This window comes from Rhinoraja longicauda, chromosome 18 (genome assembly GCF_053455715.1).
Source record: "Rhinoraja longicauda isolate Sanriku21f chromosome 18, sRhiLon1.1, whole genome shotgun sequence".
Lineage (NCBI taxonomy): Eukaryota > Metazoa > Chordata > Chondrichthyes > Rajiformes > Arhynchobatidae > Rhinoraja > Rhinoraja longicauda.
In genome coordinates, this window is record NC_135970.1 from 35,993,882 (window position 1) to 36,012,477 (window position 18,596).

At 49.1% G+C, this 18,596-nt stretch overlaps 1 protein-coding gene across 1 annotated transcript in view; it reads right to left on the reverse strand.

Annotated features, from left to right (window-relative positions):
* The window catches only part of prmt3 (protein arginine methyltransferase 3), a 142,884-nt gene that overhangs the window by 93,424 nt on the left and 30,864 nt on the right, over positions 1–18,596 (reverse strand). Inside the window, exons 9-10 of the mRNA XM_078415505.1 lie at positions 14,717–14,838; positions 8,335–8,434 (exon numbers count right to left, since the gene is read on the reverse strand). Of these exons, the coding sequence (XP_078271631.1) occupies positions 8,335–8,434; positions 14,717–14,838 (222 nt within the window). The remainder of the gene's footprint in view (positions 1–8,334; positions 8,435–14,716; positions 14,839–18,596) is intronic.

Here is an 18,596-nt window from a genome sequence, read left to right on the forward strand (position 1 = left end):
ATTAAAACCATAATTAGAACTCAGAACATAAAACATGGAACAGTACAGCACACGAACAGGACGCAGTCAGGCACAAAACGCTGGAGTAACTCAGCGGGACGGGCAGCATCTCTGGAGAGAAGGAATGGGTGACGTTTCGGGTCGAGACCCTTATTCAGACTGAGAGTCTGGGGAGAGGGAACCTAGAGGTACGAGAAGGTACAAAACAAAGCAGAGCCTGCATGGATGACTCAGAAAGGTGGAGCCCACAATGGTCGATTGTGTGTGTGTGTGTGTGTATATATATACACAGTATAAATGTACATATATTTTATTGGATGTAAAGGCAGCATTGTCTATCTTCCAGCATTTTGTGTCTAACTTCGATTTAAACCAGCATCTGCAGGTCTTTCATATATATATATATATATATATATATACATATACACATATATATACATATACACATCACAAACAGAGATCCCAGCACAGTTCCCTGTGCAACTCCACTAGTCCCAGGTTGCCATGGGTCTGAACAGTAATTTGGTGCTAAAGCATTTAATAGGTACGGTAGCGCAGCGGTAGAGTTGCTGCTTTACAGCGAATGCAGCGCCGGAGACTCAGGTTCGATCCTGACTACGGGTGCTGCACTGTAAGGAGTTTGTACGTTCTCCCCGTGACCTGCGTGGGTTTTCTCCGAGATCTTCGGTTTCCTCCCACACTCCAAAGACGTGCAGGTATGTAGGTTAATTGGCTGGGTAAATGTAAAAAATTGTCCCTAGTGGGTGTAGGATAGTGTTAATGTGCGGGGATCGCTGGGCGGCACGGACTTGGTGGGCCGAAAAGGCCTGTTTCCGGCTGTATATATATGATATGATATGATATGATAGGTTATGAGATGCTTTGGGTCATGAAGGTTGCTAAATAAATGCAAGGCGTCCTTTCTTCATTTAGATGTAAGTGGCCGTCTGACTGAAAGACCTTGTGGGGAAGATGTGTTTTAAGTTGAGAAATTTACACCCCAAAGCCCAAAGTGCAAGCTGATGAAAAGAGGGGTTTAGTGGATAGGACAGGTTTAGTGACTCTGGTTAAATCAAAGTAGTTGCCGCTGGTGACAGTGTATAGATTGCTGCCGTTGCTCATTCCTCAAGAGCGCTGATAATCTGTCCTCCCTGCAGCACCAGCAAATCATCCGCAATGACAGAAGGAACGCAGCAGATAAGAAACTGAGCTCATTGCTGGTCACTAGGATCACCTTGGGTTCCGTCCCACAAAACGCACATCGCTGGGACAGCAATAGGGATATCCAAAGTTAGGCTCGGCCATCGTTTCGCTCAACGCCTCCGCTCAGTCCGCCTCGGCCTACCTGATCTCCCAGTTGCCAAACACTTTAACTACCCCTCCCGTTCCCACACTGACATCTCTGCCCTGGGCCTCCTCCACTGTCAGAGTGAAGCCCAAATGGGATGAAAAGCACCTCATATTTCGCTTGGGCAGCTTACAATCCAGCAGTATGAATATTCACTTCTCTAACTTCAAGTAACCCTTGCTTTTCCTCCCTCTCCATCCCTCCCCCCTCCTAGTTCGCCGACTAGTTTCACTGTCCTTCTGATTAATTTTACTGATTGTCTGCCTCGATGTCACCTCAGCTAACAATGAACTATTCTACATTTTCCTTGATCCCCTTTGATCTGTCGTTTACACACCTTACGTCCAACAAGGGCAGGAGTACACAGTGAATGGCAGGGCTCTGGGGAGTGTTGTAGAGCAAAGGGATCTAGGCGTGCAGGTGCATGGTCCCTTGAAGGTCGACTCGCAGATAGATAAGGTGGTCAAAAAGGCTTTTGACACATTGGCCTTCATCAGTCAGAGTATTGAGTATAGAAGTTGGGAGGTCATGTTGCAGTTGGTGAGACCGCATTTAGAATATTGAGTCATACAGGCCCTTCGGCCCAACTTGCCCACATCGGCCAACATGTCCCATCCACACTATGTTACCACACCTGCCTGCGTTTGGCCCATATCCCTCTAAACCTGTCCTATCCATGTACCTGTCTAACCGTTTCTTAAACGTTGCAATAGTCCCTGCCTCAACTACCTCCTCAAGCAGCTCGTTCCATACACCCACCACTCTTCCTGTGAAAAAGTTACCACTAAGATTCCTATTAAATCTTTTCCCCTTCACCTTAAACCTATGACCTATGGTCCTCGAGTCCCCCTACTCTGGGCAAGAGACCCTGTGCGTCTACCCGATTTATGCCTCTCATGATTTTGTACACCTTTATAAGATTATCCCTCATCCTCCTGCGCTCCAAGGAATAGAGCCTCAGTCTGTTCAACCTCTCCCTATAGCTCGCACCCTCTAGTCCTGGTAAAACTTCTCTGTACCCTTTCCACTTGACAACATCTTTCCTATAACATGGTGCCCAGAACTGAACACGATACTCTAAATGTGGCCTCACCAACGTCTTATACAACTGCATCATGACCTCCCAACCTCTATACTCAATACTCTGACTGATGAAGGCCAATGAGCCAAAAGCCTTTTTCACCACCCTATCTGCTCCAATCTCTGGACTAGGATCTTCTGACTCAGGTGCAACAGGACAATCAGTGGAATTGTATTACTCAAGTTTACTGGTATTTTACAGCCTTTTTTTTTATCATGTCTTTCCCCTGCTCAAAGTAAAATATCCTGTATTATTAAGGATGTGAAAGGCCTGGATAGAGTGGATGTGGGGAGGATGTTTCCACCAGTGGGAGAGTCTAGGATTAGAGGCCATAGCCTTAGAATTAATAGACGTCCCTTTAGGAAGGAGATGAGGAGAAAATTCTTTAGTCAGAGGGTGGTGAATCTGTGGATTTGATTGCCACAGAAGGCTGTGGAGGCCAAGTCATAGAGTCATAGAGTCATAGAGTCCTACAGCACAGAAAGAGGCCCTTCGGCCCATCGTGTCCGTGCCGCCCGTTACCAAACACAGTCTAATTTTAATCCCATTTTCCCGCATTTGGACCGTAGCCCTGAATGTTGTAGCATTTCAAGTGCCCATCCAAATGCCTCTTAAACATTGTGAGTGTTCCCGCCTCCACCACCACCCCAGGCAGTGAGTTCCAGACTCCAACCACCCTCTGGGTGAAAAAGTTTTTTCTCACATCCCCCCGAAACCTCCCTCCCCTTACCCTGTATCTATGTCCCCTCGTTGTTGAACCTTCCACCAGTGGAAGAAGTTCCCCGCCATCTACCTTATCTATGCCCCTCATGATCTTGTACACCTCGATCATGTCCCCTCTCAGCCTTCTCTGCTCCAGGGAAAACAACCCCAGTCTGCTCAGTCTCTCCTCATAGCCGAGGCCCTTCATCCCTGGCAGCATCCTGGTGAATCTCCTCTGCACCCTCTCCAAAGCTATCACATCCTTTCTATAATGTGGTGACCAGAACTGTACACAATACTCCAGCTGTGGCCTCACCAGTGTTCTGTACAATTCCATCATTACCCCCCTACTTTTATATTCGATGCCCCGGCTAATGAAGGCCAGTAACCCATATGCCTTTTTAACCACCCTGTCCACCTGTCCTGCTGCCTTCAAGGACTTGTGTACCGGTACTCTAAGGTCCCTCTGTACCCCTGTCTTCCCTAGGGTCCTTCCATTCATGGTGTACGCCCTCTCCAAGTTATTTCTGCCAAAGTGCATCACCTCGCACTTTTCAGGATTAAATTCCATCTGCCACTGCTCCGCCCATCTGACCATCTCATCTATATCTTCCTGCAGCTTGCAGATCCCTTCCTCTCTATTCACCACCCCCCCTACCTTTGTGTCATCTGCAAACTTGCTGATCATGCCCTGTACGTTGACATCCAGATCATTTATGTAGATTACAAACAGTAAGGGACCCAGCACCGATCCCTGCGGCACCCCACTGGACACCGGCCTCCAGTCACAGAAGCACCCTTCTACCATCACCCTCTGCCTTCTGTCACTAAGCCAGTTTTTTAATCCATTTTGCCAAGGTGCCTTGGATCCCATGGGCTCTTACCTTCTTGACTAGTCTCCTGTGTGGGACCTTGTCAAAAGCCTTACTGAAATCCATGTATACCACATCCACTGCACTACCCCCATCTACCTCCTTGGTCACCCCTTCAAAAAATTCAATCAAGTTAGTCAGACACGACCTTCCCTTAACAAAGCCATGTTGACTATCCTTAATTAACCCTCGATCCTCCAAGTGAAGACTGATTCTGTCCCTCAGAATCTTTTCTAGCAGAATCCCCACCATCGATGTCAGACTCACCGGCCTGTAGTTCCCAGGTTTATCCCTACTGCCCTTTCTAAATAATGGCACCACATTAGCTATCCTCCAGTCCTCCGGTACATCCCCTGTTGCAAGAGAGGCTCTGAAAATTTGTGCCAGAGCCCCCGCAATCTCCTCCCTTGCCTCTCTCAGCATCCTGGGATACATCTCGTCAGGGCCCGGAGACTTATCCACTTTTAAGCCTGCCAGAGCCTCCAGCACCGCCTCCCTGTCAATAGCAATATGCTCAAGAACATCACAACCCTCCTGCTCCATTTCTAAGTCCGCATCGCCCTCCTCCCTCGTAAAAACAGATGCAAAAAATACATTTAAAACATCTCCTACATCCTCTGGCTCCACACACAGCTTTCCACTATGGTCCCTGATGGCCCCCACTCTTTCCCTCGTTATCCTCTTACCCTTGATATACTTATAGAACACTTTGGGATTTTCTTTTATTTTGCCCTCTAGTGCTATCTCATGGCCCCTTTTTGCTCTAGAGTCAATAGATATTTTTAAGGCAGAGCTGGATAGATTCTTGATTAGTACGGATGCCAGGGGTTATGGGGAGAAGGCAGGAAAATGATGTTGAGAGGGAAAGATAGATCTGCCAAATTGGCCGAATTACCTAATTCTGCTCCTTTAACATGAACTTAGAAACCTAATCCCTGGAATTAACAACATCAACCTCTCTCCCTCACCTCCTTCAAATGATAAAAGCACCTTGTAAATGGAGACAGTGATTGATCTGTTCACCACGTACCACACTTCCTGAAGAATCTGTTTTCTAACATGGAGAGGCACGGTGGCACAGCGGTAGAGTTGCTGCCTCACAGCGCCAGAGACCCAGGTTCGATCCTGACTGCGGGTGCTGTCTGTACGGAGTTTACACATTCTCCCCATGAGCTGCGTGGGTTTTTTCCGGGTGCTCCGGTTTCCTCCCACACTCCAAAGACGTACACGTTTGTAGGTTAATTGGCTTGGTATAATTGTAAATTGTCTCTAGTGTGTGTAGGGTACTGTTAGTGTGTGGGTATTTATTCACAAAATGCTGGAGTAACTCAGCAGGTCAGGCAGCATCTCGGGAGAGAAGGAATGGGTGACGTTTCGGGTCGAGACCCTTCTTCAGACTGATGCCAGGGGAGGCGGGAGAAAGGAAGGATATAGGTGGAGACAGGAAGATAGAGGGAGTCCTGGGAAGGGGGAGGGGAAGAGAAGGACAGAGGAACTATCTAAAGTTGGAGAAGTCAATGTTCATACCGCTGGGCTGCAAGCTGCCCAGGCGAAATATGAGCTGCTGTTCCTCCAATTTCCGGTGGGCCTCACTATGGCACTGGAGGAGGCCCATGACAGAAAGGTCAGACTGGGAGTGGGAGGGGGAGTTGAAGTGCTCGGCCACCGGGAGATCAGGTTGGTTAGTGCGGACCGAGCGCAGGTGTTGAGCGAAGCGATCGCCGAGCCTGCATTTGGTTTCGCCGATGTAAAGAAGTTGACATCTGGAGCAGCGGATGCAATAGATGAGGTTGGAGGAGGTGTGGGGATCGCTCGTCAGTGCGGACTCGATGGGCCGAAGGGCCTGTTTCCGCGCTGTATCTCTAAACTAAAAATAATGCTGTTAAACAATTCACCTCTCTCACTGTTTCATTGTAATGCACAAGTAGTGGACTGATGCTATTCAGAAAGTAAGCCATTTGCTTAACAAACGCTTTTGTGTACCCATTGCTTTTAAATTGAACAGAGAGAAATAATGAATATTACACAGTCGCTTAGTATTTATCAGCATTTTCGTATACCTGATCTAATTTCTGCAGACATTTCCAAAAATGCATTCTTGTAGAGAGGCCTTTTAAGGAATTTAACTTGGAGAAGGTTCAGTGAATCGCTGCGATTCCAAGCTGGGAAAAATATATTGCAATCCACATAAAAGGGACATTTCAAAAGATTTTCTTCAGAGCAGCAATGTTATTATAAACCGGAGATAGAGCGACGTTAATATACAGATATTGCATTTGCAACCTCTGTCATCACCAACTCTGATAAACAAAACAAAGATAGACACAAAATGCTGGAGGATCTCAGCATCCAGAGATTTGGTCAGGCAGCATCATTTTAGAGAAAATGGATAAGGTGATGTTTCAATAGACAATAGACAATAGGTGCAGGAGGAGGCCATTCGGCCCTTCGAGCCAGCACCACCATTCAATGTGATCATGGCTGATCATTCTCAATCAGTACCCCGTTCCTGCCTTCTCCCCATACCCCCTGAAGAAGGGGGTTTCATCTGAAGAAGGGTCCCGACCCGAAACGTCACCCATCCATTTTCTCCCGAGATGCTGCCTGACCCGCTGAGTTACTCCGGCACTCTGTGTCCATCTTTGGTCTTCAACATCTCCTGGCATCAACAGTCAGGGTGGCGCAGCGGTAGAGTTGCTGCCTTACAGCGCCAGAGACCCCGGTTCCATCCCGTCTACGGGTGCTGTCTGTACGGAGCTTGTACGTTCTCCCCGTGACCTGCGTGGGTTTTCTCCAAGACCTTCGGGTTCCTCCCAAAGACACACAGGTTTGTAGGTTAATTGGCCTGGTATAAATGTAAAATTGTCCCTCGAGTGTGTAGGGTCGTGTTCATGTGCTGGGATCGCTGGTCGGAGCGGACTCGGTGGGCCGAAGGGCCTGTTTCCGTGCTGAGTCTCTACACTAAACTAAATCTGGATCAGAAACTTAAACCGTGGCTGACTGCTCATGCCTTCCCATGTGTGGGCCAAGCTGCTTTTACATACAGAGTGGTGGGGGGCTGGAATGCCCACGCGAGGAGGCAGGTACGATAGTCGTGTTTAAGCGGCTTTTAAATAGGCACGTGGCAGTGAAAGAAACAGAGGTCTGACCCGACAGAGTGGGTCGACCCATTCCTTCTCTCCGGGGATGCTGCCTGTCCCGCTGAGTTACTCCAGCATTATGTGTCTATCCTGGATCATGTATAGGCAGACTGGATCAGTTTAACTTAGCATCATGTTCGGCACAAAGACTGTGGTTCCTCTTCTGTACTGTTAAATGTTCTTAGATCACAATTATCAAGCCTCTTCAATTCACAAGACACCTTTCCTACTGCGGTGATTTCTGTAGGAAACCTTGTTAACTCATGAGACCTTGGCTCTCAATCTGAAGAAGGTTCTCGACCCAAAACGTCGCCCATTCCTTCCATCCAGAGATGCTGCCTGTCCCACTGAGTTACTCCAGCATTTTGTGTCTATTTTCACCTTGGCATCATGTTCAGCACAAACATTGTGGTTCCTGTGCTGTATTGTTCTACGTTGTATGTACAAGCAGTATTAACCAAAGAAAGGAAAGACAATCTGTAATTTTGGAGTACTTCACTGCAGAGGATAGGCCATTTAGAACGGAGATGAGGAAAAACGTTTTCAGTCAGAGAGTTGTAAATCTGTGGAACTCTCTGCCTCAGAAGGCAGTGGAGGCCAATTCTTTGAATACATTCAAGAGAGAGCTAGATAGAGCTCTTAAGGATAGCGGAGTCAGGGGGTATGGGGAGAAGGCAGGAATGGGGTACTGATTGAGAATGATCAGCCATGATCACATTGAATGGTGGTGCTGGCTCGAAGGGCCGAATGGCCTACTCCTGCACCTATTGTCTACTGTCTAAGACATACAGGTTTGTAGGTTAATTGGCTTGGTGTAAGTGCAAATTGTCCCTACTGTATGTAGGATCGTGTCAGTGCATGGGGTAATCGCTGGTTGGCATGGACTCGGTGGGCCGAAGGGCCTGTTTCCGCGCTGTATCTCCAAAGTAAACTAAACTAAGGTCCATTTATACCAACTGTCCATGAAACTAGATAAATATCCACTACAGGTTGACTGATTAAGCAACTCACAGAAATGATTTAGTGCTCCACATATTCAGAGTTACAGTGCAAAGCTTTTGTTGCATGCTAACCAGCCAGCAGAAAGACGATACATGACAGGGACCAGGCCATTTCCGCACTGAACGTCTAAACTAACCCAAACCAATTTACAAAAAAGTGGAATTCAGAAATCGCTGAAGAATAACGTACCATCCACTCGGAAACAATAAGGTCCACCTTGGGAACTGGAAGCTCCACATTCTCAATCCTTCCTCTGATCAGCGTTATTACACCGTCCAGATTATTTTCCCTGGAAGCAGAGATAACACAATCTTGTCAGAAAAAAAAAGAACTTCTTTACAAGTCATAGGAGTAGAATTAGGCCATTCGGCCTATCGACTCCACCGCCATTCCATCATGGCTGATCTCTGCCTCTTTACTCCATTCTCCTGCCTTCTTCCCATAACCCCTGACACCCGTTCTAATCAAGAACTTGTCCATCTCTGCCGGAAGTGGCGGCGCCTAACGGCAGCAGCTCACTAGCAGTCTGTTCGTCTTTTTTCCTTTTTTTTTTTGTTGTGTGTCGGTGTTGGGATGGTTTTTATATATTTTTTTGGTTGTGTATGTGTGGGAGGGGGTGGTGGTGTGGGGGGGGGGGGGGGGAACTTTTCTCTTCCTCACGGCGCGGGGTGCGGCTCGGCGGTGGGGCCTAACATCGCCCGGTGCGGCTTGGCCGCTGGACTTTACATCGCCCAGTGCGGCTTGGCCGCTGGACTTAACAGTGCCCGGTGCAGCTCGGCCGCGCGACTTTTCATCGCTGGTGCGGCTCGACTGCGGGACTTAACATCGCCCGGTGCAGCTCGGCTGCGGGACTTAACATCGCCCGGTGCAGCTCGGCTGCGGGACTTAACATCGCCCGGTGCGGCTCGGCTGCGGGTCTTTTCATCGCTGGTGCGGCTCGACTGCGGGACTTAACGTCGCCCGGTGCGGCTCGACCACGGGACTTAACATCGCCCGGTGCGGCTCGGCCACGGGACTTAACATCGCTGGTGCGGCTCGACCACGGGACTTTACATCGCCCGGTGCGGCTCGGCCACTGGACTTAGCTGCGCAAGGCTTGGTCGCGGGCCTTTCATCGCCCGGTTCTGCCGCGGGACGTTTCAGCGCCCGGTGCGGGGACTGTGCGGGTCGGTCGGGGACGAGCTGTCTGTCCGTGGGCATGGGGAAGAGAGGGGAAGTTTTGTTGCCTCCATCACAGTGAGGGGGTGTTTGGAGTCACTGTGATGGACGTTTGTGTTGGGGCTATGTGTCTTGTGTTCTTTTTTTCTATGACTGCTATGTAGTTTCGTTCGGTACTTCGGTGCCGAACGACAAATAAAGCTCTGTTATACCTGTTATACCTGTTATACAAATATCCACTGACCTGTCCGCCACAGCCCTCTGTGGCAATGCGTTCCACAGATTAACTACCCTCTGACTAAAGAGGTTCCTCCTCACCTCTTTTCTAAAAGAGCGCCCTTTAATTCTGAGACTATGACCTCTGGCCCCACACTCTCCCACCAGTGGAAACATATACTGTCAAAATATTGGCGAGCTCGAAAGGGGTTCAGAGAAGATTTACGAGGATGTTGCCAGGACTAGAGGGTGTGAGCTATAGGAAGAGGTTGAGTAGGCTGGGTCTCTATTCCTTGGAGCGCAGGAGAATGAGGGGTGATCTTATCGAGGTGTATAAAATCATGAGAGGAATAGATTGGGTAGATGCACAGTCTCTTGCCCAGAGTAGGGGAATCGAGGACCAGAGGCAGCTTCCTTAAGATTACTTTCAACTGTGTTGGATTTGACAACAATTTGAATTGACATAGAGTACTGAAAGCTGCGAAATCTTACGGATACAGATATGGAGAAGATAGACACAAAATGCTGGAGTAATTCAATGGGTCAGGCAGCATCTCTGAAGAAAAGGAATAGGTGAAATTTCGGGACAAGACCCTTCTTCAGAAACATCTTGACCCAAAACATTGCCTGTTCCTTTTCTCCAGAGATGCTGCCTGACCCATTGAGTTATTCCAAAATTGCGTGTCTACCTTTGGTGTAAACCAGCATCTGCAGTGCATTATTACGGACATGAAGATATAGTATTGAAACAGGCCCTTCAGCCCATCAGGCCCGTGCCGACCAGCGATCCCCATACACTAACACTAACCTAAACACTAGGGACAATTTTAGAACTTACCAAAGCCAATTGACCTACAACCCTGTGCGTCTTTGGAGTGTGGGAGGAAACCAGATCTTCCTGAGAAAACTCAATGTGATCACAGGGAGAACGGACAAACTCCGTTCAAGCAGCACCCGTAGTCAGGATGGAACCCGGGTCTCTGGCGCTGTGAGGCAGCAACTCTACCGCTGCGCCACCGTGCCACCCTAGTGAGAAAAGATACGAGTTGGAGGGAGGGGGGGGGGGAGGGGAAGGGAAATTTCATTTTGACTGCAGGAATCGCACAATAGTGAAAGTATATATTTTCTGCTTGCACCATAATGGGGGGAAAAGAGATTAACAGGCTTTGCTGAACAGTTTGAGTCAAACCACAGGTAACCTCGCTGAAAATTTATGGCATAATTTCCATGGGAAATAATTTCCACTCTATAAATGAAACACATCTTTCTTCAACCTGACAGAACACTTAGATCTCCCTGCCTGAGCAGGGGCTAATATAAAAATTAGTAGGTCACCCTCCAATATACCACTATCCCAGGTTGGAAGATGAATATTCAGATCAGCCATCTGTAATTTCGATTTCCTTAATGTTTGCAAGCTAAAGAATCGCATTTGGTGCTTTTATATTAAAGAGCCTAGTTAAAGTTCCTGAAGTCCTTTCCTCCCCAGCTGGGAAGCAATCAGTACGATCCCATGCATTAATTTATTTTATTGACTTGGTTTGAAGCTATGATAGCAATCATATTAAAAATTCCTTTTCAAATTATCCCCCTTTAGATAGTTTATATAAACATGCACATAATAAGTGTTTAGTTTCAAAGAAAAGGCACATGTGGAAAATTTTCACCTCCTTTGGAATCATAGTTATACTGCGTGGAAACAGGCCCATCGGCCCAACTTTCCCATGCCGACCAACATGCCCCATTGACACTCGTCCCACCTGCCCGCGTTTGATCCATTTAAACCTGTCCTATCCATGCACCTGTCTAAATGTTTCTTAAACGTCGTGATAGTACCTGCCTCAACTCCCCCCCCCCCCCCCCCCCCCCCGCAGCTCGTTCCATATACCTACAATGGCGGCAAAACCTGGCGACTCTTGCATTTCGACACAGACGGCTGTTTCTATGCATTCGCTACTTAACCGGGGGATTGTACTTGCGAATGGCAATAATCTAACTGCTTGGGCGGCACGGTGGCGCAGCGGTAGTTGCTGCTTCACAGCGAATGCAGCGCTGGAGACTCAGGTTCGATCCTGACTACGGGCGCCGTCTGTACAGATTTTGTACATTCTCCCCGTGACCTGCGTGGGTTTTCTCCGAGATCTTCGGTTTCCTCCCACACTCCAAAGACGTACAGGTTTGTAGGTTAATTGACTGGATAATGTAAAAATTGTCCCTAGTGTGTGTAGGATAGTTTTAGTGTGCAGGGATCGCTGGGCGGCGCGGACTCGGTGGGCCAAAGGGCCTGTTTCCGCGCTGTATCTCTAAATCTAAAAAAAAAAATCTAGTGTAAAAAAAAAGAATTTCAATGTACCTTGGCGGCATGGTAGCACGGCGGTCGAGTTGCTGCCTCATAGCGCCAGAGACCCGGGTTCGATCCCGACTGCGGGAGCTGTCTGTGCGGAGTTCGTACGTTCTCGCCATGACCTGCGTGGGTTTTCTCCGGGAGCTCCGGTTTCCACCCACGCTCCAAACACGTGCGGGTTTATAGACAATAGACAATAGAAAATAGGTGCAGGAGAAGGCCATTCGGCCCTTCGAGCCAGCACCGCCATTCAATGTGATCATGGCTGATCATTCTCAATCAGTACCTCGTTCCTGCCTTCTCCGCATACCCCCTGACTCCGCTATCCTTAAGAGCTCTATCCAGCTCTCTCTTGAATGCAGGTTAATTGGCGGTGTAAATGGAAAATTGTCCCTAGTGTGTTTAGTGTGTTAGTGATAGTGTTTAGTGTGCGGGGATCGCTGGTCAGCACAGACTCGGTGGGCCGAGGGGCCTGTTTCATAGCTGTATCTCTCAGCTAAACTAAACTAACATAAACGTGATAATAAAAGGAACCATTCAACTACACTTCTGCTGCTCTTGATATCTCTACACACCCACTATCACAGCGGTAGCAACTGAAAACACAAATCAAGTGCTCAAAATAGACTGCACATTTCCCTCCCAAGACCTAACATCAAGTACTTGAACGCTGCATCATTTTCATCTGGGACTAACCCAGTACCATTTCATACTGCAAGTCTTCATTCTTTGTCAATGAAAATCATTTAACCAGCAAGAGTATTAATTAAGCAGTCAACGCCTTTGGCAAGAGCAATGAGGAAGTTTGTACGTTCTCCCCGTGACCCGCACACTGGCACAGTGCTCAGAGTTCCATCTCTTCCCCCAGTCTAGTTTAGACAATAGACAATCGGTGCAGGAGTAGGCCATTCGGCCCTTCGAGCCAGCACCGCCATTCAATGTGATCATGGCTGATCATTCTCAATCAGTGCCCCGTTCCTGCTTTCTCCCCATACCCCCTGACTCCGCTATCCTTAAGAGCTCTATCTAGTTTAGAGATACAGCGCGGAAACAGGCCCATCTGCCCACCGAGTCTGCGCCGACCAACGATCCCCACGCACTAAAGCTATCCTCCCCACACGAGTGTCAATTTGCAATGATAGCAAGCCAATTATCAGACAAACCTGTACGTCTTTGGAGCATGGGAGGAAACCGGAGATCCCGGAGAAAACCCACGCGGGTCACAATAGACAATAGGTGCAGGAGGAGGCCATTCGGCCCTTCGAGCCAGCACCGCCATTCAATGTGATCATGGCTGATCATTCTCAATCAGTACCCCGTTCCTGCCTTCTCCCCATACCCCACTGACTCCGCTATCCTTAAGAGCTCTATCTAGCTCTCTCGAATGCATTCAGAGAATTGGCCTCCACTGCCTTCTGAGGCGGAGAATTCCACAGATTCACAACTCTCTGACTGAAAAAGTTTTTCCTCATCTCAGTTCTGAATGGCCTACCCCTTATTCGTAAACTGTGGCCCCTTGTTCTGGACTCCCCCCAACATTGGGAACATGTTTCCTGCCTCTAACGTGTCACGGGGGAGAACGTACAAACTCCGTGCAGACAGCACCCGTAGTCGGGATCGAACCCGGGTCTCTGGCAACTGTAAGGCAGCAGCTCTACCGCTGTGCCACCGCGCCTGCCCTGTTTCCTGTGGCTGCAAAGACTGAAAGTCAATCAGTGAGCAACTAAAATGTAACGATTCCCTGCCCGGTCATGCGGCTTTATCCATCTTACTGAGAATGTCATTACCCCGGCAGCTAATGTGACACTGTACAGAATAATTACTCAAGCTGCTAAATTTATTCCCCGTGCACGATGCTTATCTCTGTCCTTTTCTGTAATCTCGTTCCTCCAGCACCCCCAATCAGTCTTCTGCCTGACTTCCGGAGCACAAGAGCAACCATCTCATTAAAAGCAGCAATTGTTAAGACAATGGATGAGACAATGCCTGGAATTTGTAGGAAGGAACTGCAGATGCTTATTTACACACAAAACCAAATCAAGGGATATGGGGAGAGAGCAGGAATGGGGTACTGATTTTGGATGATCAGCTATGATCACATTGAATGGCGGTGCTGGCTCGAAGGGCCAAATGGCCTACTCCTGCACCTATTTTCTATGTTTCTATGATAACTTTACACCCCCTCTCCCCTGACTCCCTGAAGAAAGGTCTCCGCCCAAATCGTCACACATTCATACAGTCATAGAGTGATACAGAATGGAAACAGGCTCTTCGGCCCAACTTGCCCACACCGGCCAATGTGTCCCAGCTACACTAGTCCCACCTGCCTGCATTTGGTCCGTATCCCTCCAAACCAGTCCTTTCCATGCACCTGTCTGACTGTTTCTTAAATGTTGGGATAGTCCCAGCCTCAACCATCTCCTCTGGCAGCTCGTTCCATACGCCCTCCACCCTGTGTGTGAAAAAGCTACCCCTCAGTTTCCTATTAAATCTTTGCCCCCCTCACCTTAAACCTATGTCCTCTGGTCCTCGATTCCCCTACTCTGGGCAAGAGACTCTGTTCATCTACCCAATCTATCCCTCTCATGACTTTATACACCTCTCTGGGATCGGCCCTCATCCTCCTGTGTTGCAAGGAAAAGAGTCCCAGCGTACTCAACCTCTCCCCATAGCTCAGGCCCCTCGAGTCCTGGCAACATCCTCGTAAACTTCCTCACTCCTCGAAAAACTTCCTGGCCCAACTTCCTTCTCTCCAGAGATGCTGCCTGTCCTGCTGCGTGACTCCAGCCTATCTTCAGTGTGAGCCAGCGTCTGCAGTTCCTTCCCACAAAGCATTAAATACATGCTACCCACCTGACGATATCCATGGCCTGGTAAATAATCTCGGACTGGTCCACCCCAATCACGTGCTTGGCCCCAGCTCTTGCGGCGAACATGGACAGGATTCCAGTCCCACATCCCACATCCAAGATTACCTGCAAGTCAGGTTAGAAACACCAGGGATCAAATGTAGAACAAGGAATTAATAACCATTTTTGTTAAAAGAAAAAAAAACCTTTTAAAGCTTCTGGACCGTCTGCCGGATGGGAGCGGGGAGAAGGTGTTGAGAATCTATGCTATTAGCTGATATAGTCAATTAGAGATATTGATATTTTGTTGTAGTTGAGATGGTTTCTTTTGTTGCTTATTTTCAGTGGAAAGCAGTAAGATGGATGCTTGTGGCTGAAATGTTATCCTGAAGACGTCTGAAGAAGGGCCTTCACCCAAAACGTTGCCCATTCCTTCTCTCCAGAGATGCTGCCTGACCCGCTGAGTTACTCCAGCATTTTGTGTCTCCCTTCGATTTAAACCAGCATCTGCAGTTTGCTTTCCTACATAAGACCTGGGCTCACATTTCCGTTTCAGTTCAGTTTCCGTTTACTGTCGCGTGCACCGAGGTACAGTGAAAAGCTTTAGTTACGTGCTAACCAGTCAGCAGAAAGGAAATACACACGATTACAATCAAGCCGTCCACAGTGTCGGACAGTGACGAGGGAATAACGTTTAGTGCAAGGTAAAGCCCGGTAAAGTCCGCCCGGTAAAGATGGTCGATGAGGTAGACAGTAGTTCAGGGCTGCTCTCTAGTTGGGCGGTAGGATGGTGCAGTTGCCGTGATAACAGCTGGGAAGAAACTGCGACTGGCAAAAGGAGAGCTAGCAAGATAAAGAGAAGAGGAAACAGAGGGTGGTGGGTGCGTGGAACGAGCTGCATCATGGTGCCGAGAACCCGAATCCTCGTACAGAAGAGCATGACCTTGCGTTGTCCCTCCTTAAACTCCCAGAACCATTCTTAGATTTAGATTTAGATTTAGGAGCCAGCGCTGCCGTCGCAGCTGCGGCTTGCCTGCAGTCCGTCTGTCTTTTGTGTTTTTTGTTGTTTTTGTCTCAATTGTAGTGTTAATATGATGTAGTGTTGTATGTTATGTTTTGGGGGGGGGGTGGGAGGGAACGGGAACTGTAACATTCTCTCTCCAGAACGGAGACGCGACCTTTGTTCTGTATCGTGTCTCCGTTCCCGTTGCAGCCTACCACCGGCCATGCACCTGGGACCACCTGGGTCTCTGGTTCGCAGAGCCCGTGGTCCGGACTCACCACCTGCGGCGCTGGCTGCCTGCGGATGCTGCGGGAACGGCTGCGACTCGTCTCCGGCGCGGGCCGCGTGGACGTCGGAAGCCCGCAGGCCCCTGGGTGGGGGCCGATATCGGGAGCTCCGGCAGCGGCAGAGGCAACGTGTCCGCCCGCCCCGAATCGCGGGGCTTGGGTCGGCCCGCCACGGACCTTTCACCATCCGGCGCGGCCTGGAATAGGCCGCGGGATTTTTTTTCACCGCCCAGCGGGGGCTTCAATATCGGGAGCCCCGACCGCCCCGACGTGGCAACTCCAACAGCCTGACCGCGGGACAAGACGGCAGGGAAGAGAAAAAGACATTCTGGCCTTCCATCACAGTGAGGAGGGACTGGAGGAGACTCACTGTGATGGATGTTTCTTTTTGTTTGGTGTTAGTTGTGATTGTATGTGTTATTGCATTTTTATTGATTAATCTTATTGGTCTTATTGTTCAACTGCGGATAATGTTTCATTTTACTACACATTTATGTGTATGTGACAAATAAACGACTATTGACTATTGAGATACAGCGCAGAAACAGGCCCTTCGGCCCACCGGGTCCGCGCCGCCCAGCGATCCCCGCGCACTAACAATATCCTACACCCACTAGGGACAATTTTTTTTTTTACATTTGCCCAGCCAATTAACCTACATACCTGTACGTCTTTGGAGTGCGGGAGGAAACCGAAGATCTCGGAGAAAACCCACGCAGGTCACGGGGAGAACGTACAAACTCCGTACAGACGGCGCCCGTAGTCAGGATCGAACCTGAGTCTCCGGCGCTGAATTCGCTGTAAGGCAGCAACTCTACCGCTGCGCCACCGTGCCACTCTGGGACACACGCACACGCACACACGCGCACGCACACGCGAGCACGGAGCCAGTTCCATCCCACCAGCCTGCAAGGGATAAATGTATTGCGTCTCTGTTTTCAGCTGATTGACAGTCAGTGCTCAGTCGAGAGAACCGATCCACTCCTAAGTGGTGCCATCCTGCTCCTTGAGAACATCAAGCTGTTGCTTGGTGGTGGACCGCAGCTTCCTGCTGCTCCCCCTTGGCAGAGGCCCACCTTCTCGATGGAGCAGATCCAGCCCAGGCTGACGAGGCAGACATCAAGGGAGGGACAAAACAATGGCATCTGCCAGAACCAAAGCACGCAGGCAAACGGCAACTGTGGAAACAGCCTCACTCCGGCCGAGTAGCCTCCCGTGGTTTTAGATTAGTTTAGAGATATAGTGCGGAAACAGGCCCTTCGGCCCACTAGGTCCGTGCCGACCAGTGATCCCCGCACATTAACACTATCCTACACACACTAGGGACAATTTTTACATTTACCAAGCCAATTAACCTACAAACCTGCACGTCTTTGGAGTGTGGGAGGAAACCGAAGATCTCGGAGAAAACCCACGCGGGCCACGGGGAGAACGTACAAACTCCGTACAGACAGCACCCGCAGTTGGGATCGAACCCGGGTCTCCGGCGCTGTATTTCGCTGTAAGACAGCAACTATATCGCTGCGCCACCGTGCCACCCTACCGACACACCACAGAGTCCCTAGTGTGTGTGTAGGATAGTGTTAGCGTGCGGGACCGACAATTACAAATACCAACTTTGAATTTCTCTGTGACTTAGGGTCATACGGCGTGGAAACAGACCCTGCGGCCCAACTTGCCCAAACTGGCCAACACGTCCCATCTACACTAGTCCCACCTTCCTGCGTTTGGCCCATATCCCTCTAAACCTGTCCTATCCATGTCCCAGTCCAAATGTTTTTTAAACATTGCGATAGTCCCTGCCTCAACTACCTCGATACAGCTAGTTTCATACACTGACCAGCCTTTGTGTGACTTTAGAGATACAGCGTGGACAAAGGCCCTTTGGCCCATCGAATCCGCGCCAACCAGCGTTCATCCCGTATACTAGCACTATCCTACACACTGGAGACAACTTACAATGTTTACCAAAGCCAATTAGCCGACAAGTCTGTACGTCTTTGGAGCGTGGGAGGAAACCAGAGCACCCGGAGAAAACCCACGTGGTCACGTGGTGAAAGTACAAGCTACGTACGGACAGCACCCGTAATCAGGATCGAACCCAGTCTCTGGCGCTGTGAGGCAACAAATCTACCGCTGCGCCACTGTGCCTTAGCTCTGTTCTCTCGTCATATCAAGTACATTTTGTATTTATTTTCATTTATGTTATGTAGTTATAATATCATGACCATAAGATATAGGAGCAGAATTAGGCCATTCGGCCCATCAAGTCTACTCCACCGTTCAATCATGGCTGATCTATCTCTCCCTCTCAACCCCATTCCCCCCGTAATCTTTGATGCCTCTTATTAATCAAGAACTTATCAAAAATACCCAATAACTTGGCCTCCACTGTCGTCTGTGGCAATGAATTCCACAGATTCGCCACCCCCCTGACTAAACAATTTCCTCCTCGTCTCCTTTGTAAAGGTACATCCTTTTATTATGAGGCCGTGACCTCTGGTCCTTGACTCTCCCACTAATGGAAACATCCTCTCCACCTCCACTCTAGCCAGGCCTTTCATTATTTGGTAGACTTCTACGAGACCCCCCCC